Source organism: Hyalella azteca, unplaced genomic scaffold (assembly GCF_000764305.2).
Source record: "Hyalella azteca isolate HAZT.00-mixed unplaced genomic scaffold, Hazt_2.0.2 contig10021, whole genome shotgun sequence".
Lineage (NCBI taxonomy): Eukaryota > Metazoa > Arthropoda > Malacostraca > Amphipoda > Hyalellidae > Hyalella > Hyalella azteca.
The window spans coordinates 3,258-23,208 of record NW_025940074.1 but is presented as its reverse complement, the minus strand read 5'-3'; the positions used below and the strand labels follow the sequence as shown (position 1 = coordinate 23,208).

General features: G+C 37.8%; 1 protein-coding gene across 1 annotated transcript; it reads right to left on the bottom strand.

Annotated features, from left to right (window-relative positions):
- Positions 1–11,312: 11,312 nt before the first annotated feature.
- LOC108674228 lies at positions 11,313–19,599 on the bottom strand. The gene is made up of 3 exons (XM_018162167.1): positions 19,203–19,599; positions 17,819–17,889; positions 11,313–11,357 (listed from the first exon to the last, which is right to left on the bottom strand). Exons 1-3 carry the CDS (start codon positions 19,597–19,599, stop codon positions 11,313–11,315), a joined length of 513 nt encoding a protein of 170 aa, XP_018017656.1.
- Positions 19,600–19,951: the final 352 nt, after the last annotated feature.

The following is a 19,951-nucleotide window of genomic DNA, read 5'->3' as shown; positions in this document are numbered from 1 at the left end:
AAGGGCAGATTGCAAGTAGCAAGTCTGCCTGATTAAGAAAACCATTAACTGAAGCGCCATTTGAGCTTCTGCGTACAGGAAGACTTATTCCGTTATAACACAGACAACTTGAATAATTCAGAGCATATTCCCGTGGTGCGTGGAGAATTTACAGGCCTAGTGAACACCTATTCTTCTTAAGCTCATTTTAATTTAGCAAGCGTCTTCACCAGAATAAACTTCGGATAACGGGCATAACCAAATTAATCTCATTAGACTGATTTATATTTTCAAATAAGCTATCAATGGTGCTATGAAGTACAAATCCAGAATACAAAACAGTGCGTCTGAATTGATCATCAATTTGCACTAAATACCAGAGGCTTTCGTACTCATGCATTTAGAGTGTCATGGTCAACGTTTGGACTCCTGGATGATTGTTTATATAGGAGTTAGCCCTGAAATAATCCAGTCAGATAATATAATCAGTCAACATGGATGAGAAATACATGAGATAAATTCGATAGAGGAGTATAAAAAACGCGATTTCGCCCGACGAAAACTTTTCGTTCAATCGATGGAATATCATGAAAGGTGGTAAAGATATGTTAAAGAGAAATCTAAGCCCTTTTGATCGTGCAAATATTTGGTAAAAATTTATTAGAACGAGAAATTTATATAAAATAAAAAATTGGGGGCACTGCAGAATACTAACAAATCCTACAATTAACGTGCAGAAAAATCAAGAGACATATTATTCGATTCTTAAAAACTATATCTAGCGATTCGCCAATTGATTTTTCCAAATTCATATATGTCTGGGTGCAAGGGGGGTTTCGGTGGTTGCTTGATTTTTGCATCCACCCTTTTTGCAAAATATTATCCAAACTATTAGGAAAAAAAAATCAATTGTGAATCGTTATATCGTGATTTTACGAATCGAATGGTATACCTCTCAATGCTGTAACTTGAAAATCATAAGAGAAGATAAATTTTTAAGATGGCTTATATTGGAAATTTAAATAGTTCGGGGGAGCCAAATAAGTAAAATTTATTAAAAAAAGAAGAATATGTCGAAAAAGTTGCTTGATATTGTCTCAGCTTTCCCATTGTTCGGGGGAGCCAAGTAAGTAAAATGTATTGAAAAAAAATAATATGTCGCCAAAGTTGCTTGATATTGTTTCAGCTTAATTTACCATTGCCAATTAGTTGCACTTAGGGTACCACCATGCGTCTTTAGACTTATTCTTGACCAGTTTAACGCGAATAGTGAGCTATAAATGCGAGTTTTTTTATATTTATATATTTAAAAAATATTTATTCTATATAAGTTCAAAACGGCTTAACGCAAAAACAATGCATGTACATCCGTGGTATTTGTTTTCCAGAACGCGCATCGTTTGTAGCTTGCAAACGAGTGCAAACACTTTGCAATTAACGCAAAGAATAATTAATAAATACCATTTTTAAAATTGAAATTTGGATATATTATTATCAAATGGTAATTTCATAAAAGTACGAGACAGCCTTACACAAAAAATATTTGCATGTACATCCATAGTATTAGCTTTGTTGAACGCGTCTTGTTTGTAGCTTTCAAACAAGTGCAGTTTGCAATTAACTAGAAAATAATGATCTATAAATCCCGAATTAATTTAAAGAATTCTTTTTACATATTGTTAAAAAATTTTCATTTTCTGTATTTTTTAAATTTCTTTACGCTATACAAGAGCATCAGATATAATTTAAACAAATCTTTGTATATATATTTAAAAAATATTCTTTTTATATTTTCGGAAGTGATTTATCGTAAGCAACAGACACCAGTTCGTGAATACAATTAATTCTTAAAAACACTATCTTTCTAAAAAATAAACCTTTCCTTGCACGCACCAACCTAATTTGATTTTATCCGTCTGGGACAAACAATACACGGTAAATTTTTATTATACATTTTACTTAATTTTATCTACAGTTGAATCATTCTTATATATAATTTTACTGAATATACAATAAAAACCTGATAATGTTGGATTGCTAACTATGATATATGTCTTGAATGCCAATGAGCACTCACCGTCATAGACATGTATACCATGGTAGCACAGTTCACATGAATAATTTCATCGTTTACATTTATTCAAGGAGAGCAGTGTTGAGAGATGGAGCGAACAACTTGGTTACTTCGATTCATTATAATTAAACAAGTGACTTTCATGGAGCAAACTTCAGTAAACCGGCATGCAGCATTACTACAAGATTTTAAATGACTAAAATTAGCAAATTTGTTGAAGTACAAGTCAGGAATTAAAAGATCAAGCCAGGATTTAAGATATAGCGAATTTACAATATATATATGACACGGATTTTATCAAATCCGAGGCGAATATATGAATGAGTCACATTTGCTCCAAATATTTGTCAATACTATAGTCAGTCCTCAAATAATATAGGAAAAAATGATTATATGGTTGACTCTTACATAAAGATTAATGTCAACTCCATTTTATGATAATCTCACGAAATTAAGCCTGAAGTAGCATCCAGTACAATTTTATCGTTCTTTATGTGTATTATGTACGAGAGTTTACACACCGATGTGCATCTATGATGATAATCATGGCTGGAGACCTGCCTAGAATTGGAAGACAGTTGTAATGTGATGTGAACACCTGGCTTAAACGTATGACCGTAAGCTGAAGACCTATAGGCTATCAACTGATACTGTGAATCTGTCATGTAGCACACATGCAGTGAATGGATATTTGCAATGATGTTTGTGATTATCAAAGACAAGCAAACCACCTTTCAACGCCTCCAGCTTTGTCGTCCTCAACCTGCGAGGAACCTCAACAAGATTACGAGCTTCAAGGCGGCAGACACATACATAACAATGTGGATATTAATCGAACGTCAATTGAAATGGGTCAGCCATTATTATTTACATTGAATTTATGTGCTCGCGAATGTCTGCATCCAAAACAAAAGATCGGCAACTCTCGCACTACTCGACAGTCCGGAGTAGCAGTTCTTTGGAGACTCCCATCATTTTGGACACGCCAGTCACACCCCCAAAGCAATAAAAAATTACAACTTAAAAGTAACCTTAAGTAATAATTAGTTAATAAGTATATATCTGAGTACATACAACTCCAGTAAAATATATTATTATATTAATCCACAACTAATAATATCGACATAAAGTCATTTCCCACCTAACATCATCGACGCACTGCGCGCACCGACTCCACAGCTCCGCACAGCACAATTACTGCCAAAGCTCCTATCCTAACAACACAGATGACAACCTAACTTGAACTCGTCGCACACAAATACGATGCCCTAAAAGCTAAAGACTGTGTTAATTTACTAACCTGTTGATGAATAAGAAAAAAAATGAACAAGCGAGTTTGATGACCAACAATGTTATGTTAAATGCATTTTCCTACACCACCTTTGAAGTACATCTGAGCTCTCAAACACAAATTACGTACTTCAGCGTTGCCGCGAGGGCAACATTTCAAAAATATTCCGTTCTTCCAGGTTTCAGACAATAAGAGTAAGATACTAAGGCGCGCATTATTGGCGTCCATATTGCTCCTTCTGAACAGATGAAGCCAAATTTGACCGGTAACTACGCTATTCATACTCTTCATCAGCTGAGCACTAAGCGTTGGCCGACTATCATGGCTGCACAGCCAAAATGATTCAAACATTGATTCTTGGTAATCATAGCGTTCAGAAACGCATTTAATACTATTGTATAATCAATGCACAATACCGATGCAAGTTACTTCCACTGACCATTCATAAGATCATCTGTGGAGAAACGTCGAGCCTGTATGATTGATAGCAAGCAGGAAATAAGTTTTCTGTTATAAGGTGTACCTCGTACAGGCAGATTTACTTCGTGACATCACAGAAAACATGAGTTACAATACTTCGTGACAACACTGAAAACATGAATAACAATAAACATTTATCGATGTGAGCAGCGAGTTAACAGACTCAGTGAACACCTGTCTCCGACAGCGCATCGTAATCAGAGGCTTTTGAGCAAATTCCAAATTACCGGTATAACTAAATTAACCTTGCAAGAATGATTGATATCACCAAATATGTTATGAATAATTAAATAAAATAAATTGAATGACTGATGCTAGAAAGATACAAATCCGGAATAACAAATTTCGCATTCGAAATAATAATTAATTCGCACTAAATTCAAGTAACAGGTTTTTCAAACTCAGTATTGACAACAGTTAACCTATCCGGGTAGTTATGACCCACAGTTGGAATTGTTTGTTCAGTAAAAGCAATAGAGTCTGTAATAAATTAGTCTTCTATAATAAGTATTATAATACGTCTTTCGTAAAGTATTTATGAAAAGTCGGACATGTATCGATGTCGAGAATCTGACGTTGGGGAGTGGCAGTCGGAATTAATTCACCAGCCTTATTTCAATATTCAAAATCTGGCAAATAAGAATAAAGCTACACTTATCTACTGAAGTACGAGTTCAATGTCGACCATTTCTAAATCCATAAGAATTTTTCAAAAATTCCAACGGGCAGTATTCAACAAGCGAGTTTAGAATCGAATTCACTTGAGAATTGACTTTCTGCCGCTTTTTACAAGGTTTTTTTCTTCTGATAGTTTATCTTATAATTTCTATCGTTAAAATAAATGTGAATGTTTAAACTGCAACTGCCGCTGGTACGCAAACACGTAAGGTATATGCCTATAACAATGAATTGTAATGATATCGGTTGGTAATAATAGTATGTTTCTAATCTGGCGATAACTGGCAACTATTTGTAACCGTAGTCAGATGCCATCCACCTACTTCCTGCTGCGCACCATTAAATTCAAACCGTGCATTTACATAATTCACCAATTACTTGTGCATTAAGTATGATAAGATACAACTTATTCTACTTATTCCAGCTTAAATCAAGTGTTGATTTGCCGTCTGAGAATTGCTTGAATATCAACACATCCTACAACGTCGCTCAATATTTTTTATAGAGAAAGCCTTTAGGCAGTAAAATTACGTAATATTCAAAGTTGATTTAAAACATTGCATCGAATTTGAATATTGGCAACACAAGCTGCGTCCATTGTGTATCAGCTTAACCTGAATGCTAAACTGATGCCGAATAAATATTTGTTTTGGAGAATATTACTTGGAATAAATCTTTGTTTTTGGAGAAGGAAGAAGAGATGATTACTAACCTAGCGATATAGCGATAACTAAGGAAGATTTGCAACAGCTGTCCGCTGATGTCAACCTGCACCCTGCGACAAACCATTATATTCGAACAGTACATTAACTTAGTTTTTAACAACACTTCTCTTGTTTATTTGTCTGTCTGCTAAAAATCTTATAATCAATATATAACACACTTTTACCTCTCCAATCGATCGGAAATTTTGCACACTTGCGTAAAGTTGGCGAAAATGCATGTATCAATTGACAGAATAAATAATTTTTAAAATTTTAAAAATTTTATTTTTGATATTAAAAAATAAAAAAAAATAATTTTGTCTGCTACATAACTCATAATCGCTATTTAACACACTTCTACCTGTCCAATCGATCTGAAATTTTGCACACTTGCGTAAAGTCGGAGACGATGCATGTATCAATTGACAGAATAAATAATTTTGAAAATTTTGATTTTTTTTAACAAAATCAAATAATATTTTTAATATTTCATAATAAAATTAGAAATTTTTTGTACGTATGTAACACCGTAGACACTGGATTCTTTAGAAGTGTCGTCTTAAAACAGTAATTTTTAAACGCATATTATTTAATTATTAGCTCAGCTCGGATGACAAATTATGTGGTGACTTTGATTGTTTCATAAGTCATTCGTAGTTCGTAATGCTTCCCAGCATCTACGTTCGATCAGAAAGTTACCCTCATTATGAGATGCGTGTGAATGGCTAAAACATCCAATTATGCCGAATTTCAGGTAATAGGTGTTATGCGTAATAATAATTCTTTTTCATCCTATTTTCTGCGCAGGATATACTTAAAAAGGTAACTTTTGGTGAAATCAGACACGAATTGCAGTTTTTTTCCGTTCATTTGAATGAGAAAATAGGTTCGCTTTACGAAGGAAAAACATTACGAAGTGAAGACTTGCACGAATAAAGTAAAATAAATTGCGATAATTTTTGAAGCAATTAATTCAGGGGATGGAAGTTAAAATGATGCAGGATGCAATTGGATGCGGCCAAATGGCAGCAGCACACAGCCGAGTGACCAGTTGCCTTCTAGAGCATCGCCGCTAGGACGACTTTTCATAAGTATTTTACAAACGACGTATTAGTATACGAGTGAGGAAGTTCAATTTATTGGGAACTATAATGCCCTTACGGAAGAAAAAATTGCAATTGTTGGAAGAAACGGTGGCGTTCTAGGCCCTGATTATTTAAACATTCAAATGTTAAATTAATTTGTTATCAGATTATTATCAAGCCATAAAGCCTGCAAATAAAGCACCAACTGAAGCTATACGCACTTAGCCTCAGTATTGGAATTACTAATATTACTCAGTATACTAATATTAAATAATATCTCCAAAGTTACGGAAGACTGTAAGAAAGATATGGTTACAAATTTAGGTCTCGTGATATAAACCAATTTTTTTTTTCTCCAAATTTAAATTAAAGTCTAATGCACGAAAATTAATTTACTACTAGCTACCAGCATGATTCGCTCAAAGTCTCATGCTGGTGATCCGATGTCAGGGAAAATACTTTCAGAAATAGTTGACAGTTCGAAAATCTGCCAGCCAATCACTGACGGCTTTTCAAGCTTAACTCAAGGCGAGAAAAATATCGGTCGCTACGTGTACTTAGCAGCCACTTGTAATTGAGCGAATTTTGATGGTATGACCCACAGTCAGCGGAATCGCTTGCTTCAACATTGTAGGTTGATAATGGAAGAATAATAACTGAGTTTCTTCACGCCGTACCTAGCAAGAATAATTGGTTATAATGACTTATTTTGTCTGCATAGCCATGAGACATAAGTCGGCCTAGATCTGGAGTTCAGCTCTGTCAAAATAACGTAGTTATCGCTACAAATATCCCTAGTTTGTTCAGTAGGACCAATCCAGTCACCAATCACACATTTTAAGGAAGTAGAAATATTTCGTGTTAGAATTAGTTATTCGTGCTGAAAAAGTCTTAGGATTAATAATACTTTTTGAAGTGATGCCATAGCGGCGACGCATATAGAGGAAGTACTGCAATAGATAGCACGATAGGGCTAGAATTTTTACTACATGGGTCGCACTGCAGTCTTGTCGCCTACCTCCAATAGAAACGATCTACTCTATATATAAAACTGAACTAATCTTTTTGGCGGGATCAGATCAGCTTTGTAGTTATTTCTTATCACTTATTTATCGTAGTTTTGACCAGTACTACACGGTTTTTATTAAGGAGCGGCGAGTTGATCCAGTATCCGCCGAAGGGCGACTCACGTGTCGCAAACGGTAGATGAAACGTTTCGAAAATCTATTTGATCTGACGGAGCCTCTGAAACATAATCTGATGATCTTAATAGTCAGGATCAAATTCAACGAAATTAAACTAAGTAAAACGCCGAGATCAAAGAATAGTGACGCAGTACAAGATTACTTGAACGCTATAGTTACCGAGTAGCATACGGGCCGTATATAAATATCTGTCATAAAATTTATGATCATCAAAGAGAAGCAAACCATAATTTGACGTCCCCAGCCTCCACGCACTCAATTTGAGGAAGATTACGAGCTTTAAAATGTTATTTATTCAATGTTATTTTAGCAACGTGATCATAAATCATAGGATTATTGAAACCGGTCAGCCTCTTATCTAAGTAGGAGCCTACGTGGTAGCAGGTTAACGTACCTCACGATGATTGCGGTGCACGTGAAGTATGTAGGAGGCTACATACGTGAAGAATGTAGGAGGCTACATACGTGAAGTATGTAGGAGGCTGCTTACGTGAAGTATGTAGAAGGCTTCATACGTGAAGTGTGTAGGGGGCTACATACGTGAAGTATGTAGGAGGCTACATACGTGAAGTATGTAAGAGGCTACATACGCAAAGTATGTAGGAGGCTACATACGTGAAGTATGTAGGAGTCTTAATACGTAAAGTATGTAGGAGGCTAAATACGTGAAGTATGTAAGAGGCTACTTACGTGATGTATGTAGGAGGCTAAATACGTGAAGTATTTAGGAGGCTATATGCGTGATCGTATGTAGGAGGCTACATACGTGTAGTATGTAGGAGGCTACATACGTGAAGTATTTAGGAGGCTACATACGTGAAGTATGTAGGAGGCTACATACGTGAAGTATGTAGGGGCTACATACGTGAAGTATGTAGGGGGCTATCCTTTTAGCAGATCCCGGCCGGGCGCGCCTCCTCGGCGTTGTCAAGGAAAATGACTTGTCTTATTTATAGTGAACAATAACGCTCCCACTTAATAATTCAGGCGATTCGACACAATACAGTAGTGAATTTTCGCCGAAGAATTTCGTGCTTTTCGTCTAAGAATTTTCGTTTCAATGGGAAGGACGAAATAAGAAGGAGGAATGTGGCAGGAAATCCTAGTATAAGTGATATAAGGCGTATAACATTAAGAACTGCATAATACCATAAGGCAATTATGATACAAGTAAAATAAACTATTTAAAAAACCTCGTCCTAAAATTAATCACTTTACCATCCATGGAACTTGTCTTTATTATGAGTGTTAGATGACAGACAGGACAATCGTTCGCAGCAATGACGGCCATTAAGTTTTTCGTTCAATAATAAGTCCATTCGGAAAAGAAAACTCGATTAAAATTGGTTAATGTTAATGGTTGACATCAATGAAAAAAAAGAAACGATACCGACCGATGGGAGCGCAGCCGTGCACCACCAATTTTGTGCACCAATAAGCCCTGAATCGAACACCTTGGATCTCTCCGGACATCCACCAATCAGCCGTGAACCACTCGGCTTTGTCCTCCTCTGGCCTTGCGTAGAACCTGCCGTGCACCACCAGGCCGCGGATCGAATCTGACTTCCGGGCATCGTTAAATTACGTAATTTTACATTTACCGTATCTGAGGTTAGGTTTCAGATAGCATAGTTCTGTTCCAAAATTTATCGTCCTCCGACAAGTGGCCGTTCGACCGAGGGCTGGTTCGACCCACGTCCTACATACGGACGGCTTGACGTGTTGAAGGCTACGTTCCGGAAGGCAGGAATCATGATGGTCCATTACATCCAGGGCAGTGGTGGTCTTCGGCAGGCGACCCCGACCGATCACGTCGCAGTGACGGCCATTGAGTTGCTCGCTCAACAGCGCCGCGTAATGCGAGTGACCGCGCGAGTCCCGCACTGATGGATGAGCAACTTGCTTTACAATAATTTAACCTGAATAAACTTGAGTGATGGACTGCACTTGAGATGAATCTCAACGGTAGAGACGAAAGTTATGAGGTTAAGTTATGAAGATATATTTCGACAGATTTTCATTGAAAAAGTTTGAGACCAGCTTAATCATCAGTTTCAAATCTGGATCAATACAAGTATTGATCTGATAATGGAAATGGTCCTCAAAACGTTTTCAATGAAGTATAATGAATTTATATGATCTTTTTCGCTTTAAAATTATTTTATACTTGCGGTGTCAGCAAACTAATAATAGAATAGAACTAAATTATCTACACTTGTTTTTATTCTCCGGGTATCCACGTATTTTGTGCCGTATAAAAGCCCACATCTATAAATTTCCTAGTGTATTTTGCACCATACAATGAGAACAAACGACAAGAACGTATCGAAATGATAGCACAATCAAGTGCGTCTTAATGCGTCTCGCGTGTGCAGGTTAGCATAACTATACATCACCAGCACGATGCTGCAACCTGCGTCTTTCCTCGTATCTCTCATATTACTGTTGGGAAAGCAACATTTTTATAACTGCTAGGGGTATAAGTAAAAGAAGTTAGTTTATTATATCAAATACTATAGCAATAACTACCTCATAAGCGAACATTTGAATACCAGTGAACGCAAACTCATCTACAACGTCGCTGCGAGTGCGGCAGTTGAAATTTTACAGTCGGAATATTACTTACAACTTTCGCGTGATGAAACAGTGGGTTTAATTATATGTAAGCTATTACTGAACAAACAGAACTGAGAGCCCTGACTATGACTTTTACCCTACTCGGGTTCTAAGCGTCAGTCAACAGACTTGTATACCACGGCAACACAAACGACGTAAATAATTCTAAAAATTTATCCATGCCGGGCTTAGAGTTGAGAGTTGTAGTGTACTCCCATCTCTCTTCAGCGCATCATAATTATGTAGCGTTCACTGAATAAACTTCGGTTAACCGACATGGCCATAATAACCGAATGTTAGTGATAGATATTGACAAAAAAGTTTTCAGTAATGAAAGGAATGTCACGCTAAAAAAATAAATTCAGTACACTTTAAATGGAAATATCAGGCTTGTCAAACTCGCATGCGTGAATTTGATCCATCCGACTCATTCATGATATCCCGTTTATGTCAGTCAGTCCTCAAATAATGCGGATACGTCATGTAATCAGTGAACTTGGACGAGAAGTCAAGAGTTACATTAGCGTTAATTCTTCTTCGAGGAAATATCGATTGTTTTGTGACGTAAAACTCTTAGAACTGGCGAGACGTGATGACGTCATTCATAATCTTAAGACCGGTATAAGTAGGAGCGGCAAGTACATTTTGTTGCTCTTTATTTTCGGTGTACCGCAATATTCAGAGACCCTGTTTATGGATTATAATTTGTTTATCGTCGATTAGCATAAGACAAAGACATACCCAAAAATTAGAAACTTTTTGGTGAGGCAATTTATTTACAAGTCAAATATTTTTCTTAGACTTATGAAGAGCACAGAGCCATTCTGTATATAGAGCCATTCATGGAATCTTCTCCAATTATCTTAAGGGCAAGAGTTGCTTTTATTCAATAAGTGCAATTTCATGAACATCCAAATGTCAACACCTTACAGTATTTCTTTGCACACGCAAAATGGACAACATAATTCCAATTTTGGAATGAACAAAAGACAAACATAGGAGTCGTAGACTCTTACATTTCTACATACAACTTTCTCGGCGACTAATTAAGTAAGTCAAATGCGTGCCTAATTAATGCTATCTGAGTTCATATTTGCCTTTCAAGCAGCATGTGCTACGTGCTACTCGAAATTCAATACTTTATCGTAACTCCCCAGTATTTTTCTAATCAACTCTCCTCCAGCACTGGCGTTACATACTCTAGGGCGAAGGGTTGCTAGGGTCTAGGCTCAAATCCTTGGCAAGCTGCAAAAACAATCTAGGAAGTCTAGAATCGGCGATACGCCAGATCTAGCATAATCAACACAGACGCTACAATTGCTGCGAAGAAAATGGTAAAAATTCTCATTATCTTAATTAAAAACGGATCAAAATCTAAGTGCATCGTCTCTCCTAAGATAATATAATGATAGAGGCTAGAGTAGGCGCAATAATTTAGCGGATTAGCTCTGTAAAATCCACCCTGACACTCAAGCACAGCCTACGAGCCGCCAAAGACTCTTAGGGTGTCTCGCGCGTGCAGGTGAACGCAATTCTGTGTCGGAAAAGCGTTACTGTTACTCGTGTCTCTACTGTTACATGCATGTTCTGTTTACGCTAGTGTTGGGGAAGCAACATTTGTGGATTTTCAGAAGTCATGAGTGGGAAGTAACAAGCGCCAGCTCTTTAACAAAATTAATTATAAGAACATTATCGCTGCACCATATATCTAAAACTTGCATTTGATGCTTCAAAGTCCCATTTGGGACAGAAAAATTTATATCTTCATAAATAAATTTTTCCTCGGATTATCCAAACGAAAGTCAAATTTTTCATATCTACATTTACTGAACATATTATTAAATCATGGAGAAGTTTGAGCGCTAACTATGATTGAGCCTTGGATAAAGTTGAACACGCTACTTCAGCAGACTTGTATGTCATGGCAGCACTGTTCACATGAATAATTTTATCCATGTCCATATTTATTCAAGGAGAGTAGAGTGTTGAGAGAGGTAGTGAACAACTTGCTTACTTCAATTCATTAAAATTAAGCAAGCGATTGGTTCATTCAAATTAAACAAGCGAACTGAAGGACACTATTGCCGGGATGCCCGTCTGTTCACTTCCCCGTACATGCGTTAAGCCCCTTTGTCTACGGACACATGAACCGTTGTCAACGCTATTCCTACAAAGAGGCCTGGTACCGAGACTTACCATCAGCATACTTGGCGGCATACTCAGCATACTCTGGTTATTCCTGAAATATTGCAGATGAATTGTATAGTCAGTAGAAATTGACATATGATGTGGTTTCAAATTAATTGGGATTGTGAAAGTAAGGCCTACATAATTGTCATCTCAAAAATATGAGTATATCAGATTATATAGAAGAAGGCTTACCTCTAAACTAGCTGGGATTGCCCAGGCAATCGATGAATCGACAACAGCAAGGAGTCTGATCCGAGATACGTTATCATATAGCCTCCTACTGACATCACGTGCGCAGTCTCTTTAGTTTTTCACTTACAAGGACAAGGCAGACGTAAGCGAAAATTTACTTCCGGCCTTAAGCATCGGTTTCATTCTACGGCGTTACAGCAGTGGCAACGTTCCAAAGAAAATTTTACATTTTAGCACCCTTGTGTGGATGATATGATTAGGCAAATAATCACATTTACTGAACAAAACATGCAAATTATTTGCTATAACCACACTGATCTCATGTGATCTCCGGTTGAGCGCTATATTGTCAAACTTGGGTATCATGGCTGCTCAAACGAAACATGAATCATACGCAACACTAATTCTTGCTAGGCTGTGCGTTCAGAAACACATTCAACACTTTTCCATTATAAACGCTCAATAATGCAGGAGCGACTTCCTTTGACCATGCATTGGATCTCCAGCATGCAGACATCGAGCTAATATGGCTGACAGCTTGTAGCCAATAAGTTCTCGTTCATTGAAATGAAATGCAAATTTTGAACCAAACAGTTTAGTTGTATTTCACAAGAATATTAATTTCCACCATACATATACCCAACATTCACTTTCCTTCACAAGAAAATGTTAATAAATTATGATCAAATATACGAGTCTGAGACAGGTGTGACAAAAACATAAAATTGGCCGGTCGTATTAGACAGTCAACGGTTGCGTTGAAAACGGAAGAGTAGCGTTGTCGGATGCCCGTTTGTTAACTTCACTGTGCATGTGGTCAATATTTTTCATGGATTCATAAACGTCAGAGTCGTAACTATCAAAGCGCCTCTTGCCTGCACTTACCATCAGATAGCATGGGGGTATGGTAGCTTTATTTAAAGATATTATACTAGAAGCAGCTGTGCAATACCATGAAATACTGTCTGTAGTCATTCTAACCGAATTTATTAGTATGCTTAAACTTATCATATAATTATTACTATCCATAACACTCGACTAATTTACTGGATTGGTCGTTCTCAAGCTGTTACTGAACACGTTGTATCGAAATTGAGCCTTAACTTCCATATTTAACATGAGCGCCAGTTGATCTCTCGGCGCCAGCAGGCTTGTATTTAATGTCGGTTAATCATTCATAGCACGCAGTGAGTTCATTAGAAAATTATTGAATTTGACGCATTGAACAAATATTTCTATTCAGTTTATCATAATTGAGCCAGCAGCTTTCACTGAACAAACTTTGGAAAACCGGCAAGCTCAGAAAACCGTACGTGAATGATTGATATCAGCGAAAAGATTTCAAAGAAGTGATGAGTACCAATTTCATCAACAACTCAATAACGTATGAAAAAAATGATTTGCTCTTTATGTACACTACAGGCTTAACAAATTCAAATGCTCATATGCAAAAAATTATGAATATCTATTGACTTGATATATTGCCCTTATAGTATAGGGTAATATGGGGCAGCGAGCCCACTGCGGGTCACGGGTCCATAGCGGGTTTCTCGCTAAGTATGGCAGATATTGGTCCGTGTTCTCTACCGCCTGTCGAAAGTTTCACTGGGATGAAGTGTACGGATTTACGTTTTGCTAAGTGTTTGCGTTATTAAGTTCTTTGCGAATAACTGTTTTAGTCCAGATAAAAATTTTTTTGCCGCTACATAAAGTTTTTTTCGATTACTATAGATGAAGCTTTTGAAATTACTGTGAATTATTTTTTCAAAGTAATATTTATAGGGATAATTTTGAGACCAAGTTTAGACAATTAGCTTTTAAAATAAAATGTTGACACGATATAAATTGAAATGATACCTAGTGGGGGCAGCGGGCCCACGCGTGTCACGGGGCAAAGCGCCCATGGTGAAGTCTTGTGTTATACAACATTAGATTTGTCTCAATGACCTTTTCAAACTATAACTAGCTTTTTGAATTACAAATTACACTTCATATTGCATGATTTTTTTATTTGCCGCCTCAAGGTTTAGTTTCTAGTTATGCGTATTTATGACCACTTTTCGAGTTATTGACTCTTGCCTTGCCAAAAGTTGATTTCAGTCAACACCAATGAGCCAAAAGTTGATGAGAGTTTTTATGGTGTTGGCTGAAATCACGATTAGGTACGAATTATCTGCACATAATATCTGGATTATGGACGGAACTGGAACGAAGTTTTTTCCTGATCAACTAAATATATTTTTTATAGTCAAGGATACATTTTTTCATGTCAAGGACGAATTTTTTATCGCAAGGATATATTTTCAAGTCAAGGATATATATTTTTATGTCATTGAAATATTTTTCTTCACATCAGTGATAGATTTTTTAAGCCAAGAGCATATTTTTTTCAAGTTAAGTATATGATTTTTTGAGTTGTTAATGAATAAGTGAATGTCATATTTTTTATTGCATTTTCTTATTTTCAACTGTAAAGTGTTGTTTTATCTTTTTAAACGAAAAATATGCATTTGTGGTAAAGGAACCATGGGTGGGCGCCTTGCCCCAAGCCCTTGGGCTCATTGCCCCAGGGGTGGGGCAATGGGCCCATTTTGACACTTTTTACAAAACAGTGTTTCATTAAAAATTGAATGAACATATAGGCGTCTAATTCACATCATACATTCCTCATTAGTTGTACCTTTGAACAAAACAAAGAACCACCTCGTATCAATTGAAACTTCATCAAAAATTTAGTTTAAAAAAGTGGGGGGCGCGCTGCCCCATGTTGCCCTACTTAGTTCAGCACTGAAGTAATGTGAATAAAAAATGTGCTCAGTACAGTAAGATTCAACCTGCAAATTCGGGTTCAATTATAATAATGACATTCAACAGCATAAATTATTAATTGGATCGCTATTACATAGGAATACGAATATGGTCGATAACGTCTTTGCGCTTCATTCGAGAACTTGGTTGAGAATTTCGTTAGATTGGAACGCCACAGTTTCTTTCGACACAACTTTACAATTTCACATCCGAATTGCGTTCTCGTAATAATTTGATATAGCCATTTTCCTATAAGCACAATTGTACATTCTATAGATTTCCAGCCATAGCAACTGCTGTTGGAAATCTACACTAGAAAAGGCTTACATAATCCATTTTCAAAGAGATTTGATTGAATAATAATTGTTACTGAAAACGAATGGACACAACATATATGTGGGCTCTCGCACTCACAAGCAAATATTGAACATTATTTATTAACATTTTCGTGTATAAGTGAGCAAGCTAGTGGAATATAAATGTTCCAAAGAGTTGTTCTTTCAATTCCAATAACACTTTTTGATTCCTAATTGCATTTCAGCTTAATGTGTGAAAACGTATTTGTATCGTGCTATCATCAATGTGAGCTGCTTGCCTCTATGTTATTTATCCCACGCATATTCTAGTCGCGTGCAATACTACAGTGCGTTGATGATAGAAAAATGTTTATTGCGCTTTTTAACGCACGGTCTAGCAAGAACTAATGTTCCGTAAGCTTCATTTTGGCAATGCAGACATCGACGCAAGTCTGTCGACGCCGGGTGCTCGAGCGAAGCATAGCGTGAATAGCGTAGTTATGGTTCAAAATATTTGATGGTTGTTCAGTAAGATCGATTAAACTACGAACCGCATTTCTCCAGCTTTGAGTATCTAAATTAGAGCGATTAATAGAAACTTTGTTATCCATCCCTGAGATAGAATTAAGCTCTCTGCCGTAAAGTGCGCTTAGATCGTATGTGCTTATAAATGTGCGCAAGCAAGTATTTCTTTGCAGTTGAAACGAGATGGGTCAAAAATACTTGTTCTGTTTAGCAACGGAAATAACGAGACCATTCAAAATTTTGGTAATCCCGGGCGATGCCGTGACGGGACGAGGCATTTCGGTCAAATAAGGGTTATGCAAATTTACCGGAATTGCATCTTTTTGAACGTGACATCGCGCAACGTACTAGGTAATGTTTGATTTGAAATTTAAATAGTGAATTTGATCAACATTTAGTCCGTTCACAATGGTTCAGGTATTTTATTATGTAAAATGATGTCGCTATTTCCCATCTAGCAAATTTGACGGACCAGAGAAAGCTCGTCCACACGTTCCTGAAGGGCTGCCTCATTACGCGGGGCCACTTGTGGCCGCCACTCTAATTGATCAGTAATAATCGCCAATAATTATCAGGCAGCGAGTAGCGGCCAGTAGCTGCCCGTTGAGAGCCTATACTTTCATACAATAAGACTTGTGAAACTGACATAGCTGCCCGAGAATAGTGTTTCTTTTCAACTTTCATTGGTGTACAATTGAATGACCAAGTGGTCAAACGATGAAGTTTACAGAGCAGATGGTGGTACGTTCCCTACATGGCAGAGACTAATTACTCTGGTGGTGGCGCAAGGGACATTCTTCAATGCTATACTGGGGTGTAAACTTTAGCTTTGGTCTACAACATCACAACTTAAGATGTATCCATAAGATTACTATTCTCATGAGAGTCTCGGCCATTAAACGTTAATGAAGCCTAGCTTATATTAATTTCAGATGTTCTCAGGATATTCTAATGCCACATCAGAGTCCCTTTTTTTGGCCGGCTTTTTATCTCTTCACATGCCCGATGTGTTGCCATCATCGACCTTGTAAATATTGCCACAAAGTTTACATCGAATATTGGCTTGTTTTATACCTCGGTCTATTCCCGCTTGTTTCATGTTCCTCCTCAAAATACCCAGATGCCACTTTTGATTCGTGGCGTCTTGCAGGACCTGAGAAAGCCTTTCCACACTCGGCTAAGCGGCTGACCAATATAGACACTGCGTCACCGACTGGCGATGATGCTATTATGCGTACTTGAACTCGTGTGGTTCTAGTCATGCGCGATTGAAGGCTCAACAGCAACATTATTCAGTCAATATTCAGCCGTACATCGCCCCAGTCTGCCCACTAATTTGACTGCCAAAATGGTTTAGCAGCCAAATATTGCCAAATCTGCCCATGACTGGCAACTGCCCATTAATAATCTAGAGTTGGCATGTTATTCCATAATCCTCGCGTTCGGAATGTCGCACTCAGTTTCTTATCGTGCATGATCGTCTGAGTTTCTTATCGTGCATCGTCTCAGTTTCTTATCGTGCATGGACTCACTTATTGTCCCGTGCCATACGTCTATTCCGGGACAATTTTTCCATCTGTCTCAGAATTTTTCCGGAAAATTTCTCGTCTCGTCCCGTTGTCTCGCTTGATTTCGAGAAAATTATTCCGAGACGTAGCGTCTAATTTCTTGGTAATGTTGCAGGCGTCTGCTCACCTTGAAGCTCGTAATCTTCCACCTGTTGAGGGCGAGGAGGCCACAGGTGTCCAAAGATGGTTTTCTTGTTGCTAATCATAATTTACATTACAAATAAGCATTTATTAATATATGCATAAATTATACACTACATAAGAGTACTTTGATGCATTATCAACTGTCCAGCGGGCCTTCCTACGTCGCCCGCCATGATATCATTCCAGATAATATGCGACCCTTCATGACTATCGTAGGTTTTGCATTATTATAACGAAAAATATACGTTTAATTTTTTATTCCTCAGATAAAATTAAGTCACAACAACTCATGTCTACAAATCAACTGAACACAATTTAGCTGCATTATTTGAGGGATGACGCCAGTACTGACCAATGCATTGAACCGAACGTTATTCCTCTATATTTTTGCATATGAATTTCAAAATCCTGTGACATGCAATTATTTCTAATTAGAAATTCTTCTAAATCCGATTAGCATTTTTAATTTCAAATTTTTACTTCAACTTATTAGCTAATGACAATGTTATTTAAATTCGAAGTGATCATACCGGTTATCCGAAGTTTTCTCAGTGGAAAATTTTCGTTTAATTACGTTGAACTTAAATAAGTTGTCCATTACGTTTCTCAACTCACTGCCCTGCCTGTTTAAATGTTTATTATAATTCCTGTTGTCTTTGTTGCCTTAATATATAAGTCTACTGACGCTGAGTGATCAACAGACTCCCATATGTCCGAGGTTGCGCTCAAGACATTGATATTGAATTTATTACATATTAAGCTCTACCTGAGGATCGAGTTCTTCGTTAACTAAGGTAGTGAGGGATAAGTAAGACACATCAGTCCAGATAACGCATCTTGTATACGGGGTGGTAATACAAAGTTGCGATACAGAGATATAAGCTACGGCATCGACCGTAAGGTCGGAGAACTCTACCGACACGCTACATCAAGGAGTGCTCATCAGCTACTGCATGGGGGTTTGCTTAAGGTTACCTTTTATTAGCTTCGCTACTGAGGTCTTTACACTACTGAGGTCTTGATCGCGTGATCTATCACGTGTCTATCAGATGATGACTCGTCCTCAATCTCTATCAGGGCAAGTGAATTGACACCGGACACACACCATGTATCATAATTAATGCTCACATTGCATTTTATGTGTTCAGTAACCATATGTATATGCCTAAACTGAATCATATATGGCTAAGATTATAGAAAGTGTTAAATAATTATAAATGCTTTGTCCATATGAGCGCAATGTGTACGTATGACCTGCCTTCTAAATTTCCAAAGTTGTCTGAAATTGTTGCAGATCCTTGCTTATTGATAAAAGGAGAAACAAGAATATTTCGTCAGCCAAGAAATTAGGAAGTGATAACATTTACGGTGGTACTGCCAGGCACCATGCACCTTGCTGCTGCCAGGCACCATGTGCACCTTGCTGCTGCCAGGCACCATGTGCACCTTGCTGCTGCCAGGCACCATGTGCACCTTGCTGCTGCCAGGCACCATGTGCACCTTGCTGCTGCCAGGCACCATGTGCACCTTGCTGCTGCCAGGCACCATGTGCACCTTGCTGCTGCCAGGCACCATGTGCACCTTGCTGCTGCCAGGCACCATGTGCACCTTGCTGCTGCCAGGCACCATGTGCACCTTGCTGCTGCCAGGCACCATGTGCACCTTGCTGCTGCCAGGCACCATGTGCACCTTGCTGCTGCCAGGCACCATGTGCACCTTGCTGCTGCCAGGCACCATGTGCACCTTGCTGCTGCCAGGCACCATGTGCACCTTGCTGCTGTCTGGAGACGAGGTAGCGCACCTCTACTTCAGCTTATACTTCAACTGGCAGCCGACCCAGCAACAGATGTACAGACCCTACGACCTGACGCCTGGCCTCCGCATCTGTAGTAACTATTAGCTTCTAATCCTTGTTGAGTCTATTTTTCTACTGTCTTATTATTTAGTGTGAATTTCAATGAGATTGTTCCTAAAACTGTGTTTAGGGGAAACATACATTTCAGGCGTCACCGCGTGAGTGGCAACTTCAAAAATATTAACTACGTAAGAGAGCTAGATGCATATAAGATAAGATGGGCTTGGCCTCCATTTTGCACGTACTGAATAAATGATGAGC

Bases quoted from the DNA above. Each gene is read 5' to 3' on its own strand.
- LOC108674228 (XM_018162167.1), bottom strand. From the start codon at position 19,599: ATGGTGCCTGGCAGCAGCAAGGTGCACATGGTGCCTGGCAGCAGCAAG. The intron at 17,890-19,202 runs GTAAATGTTATC...AATTATGATTAG, and splicing joins TGGTGCCTGGCAGTACCACC to CAACAAGAAAACCATCTTTG. The intron at 11,358-17,818 runs GTGAGCAGACGC...TTGTTTTTGCAG, and splicing joins GGAAGATTACGAGCTTCAAG to CTTGCCAAGGATTTGAGCCT.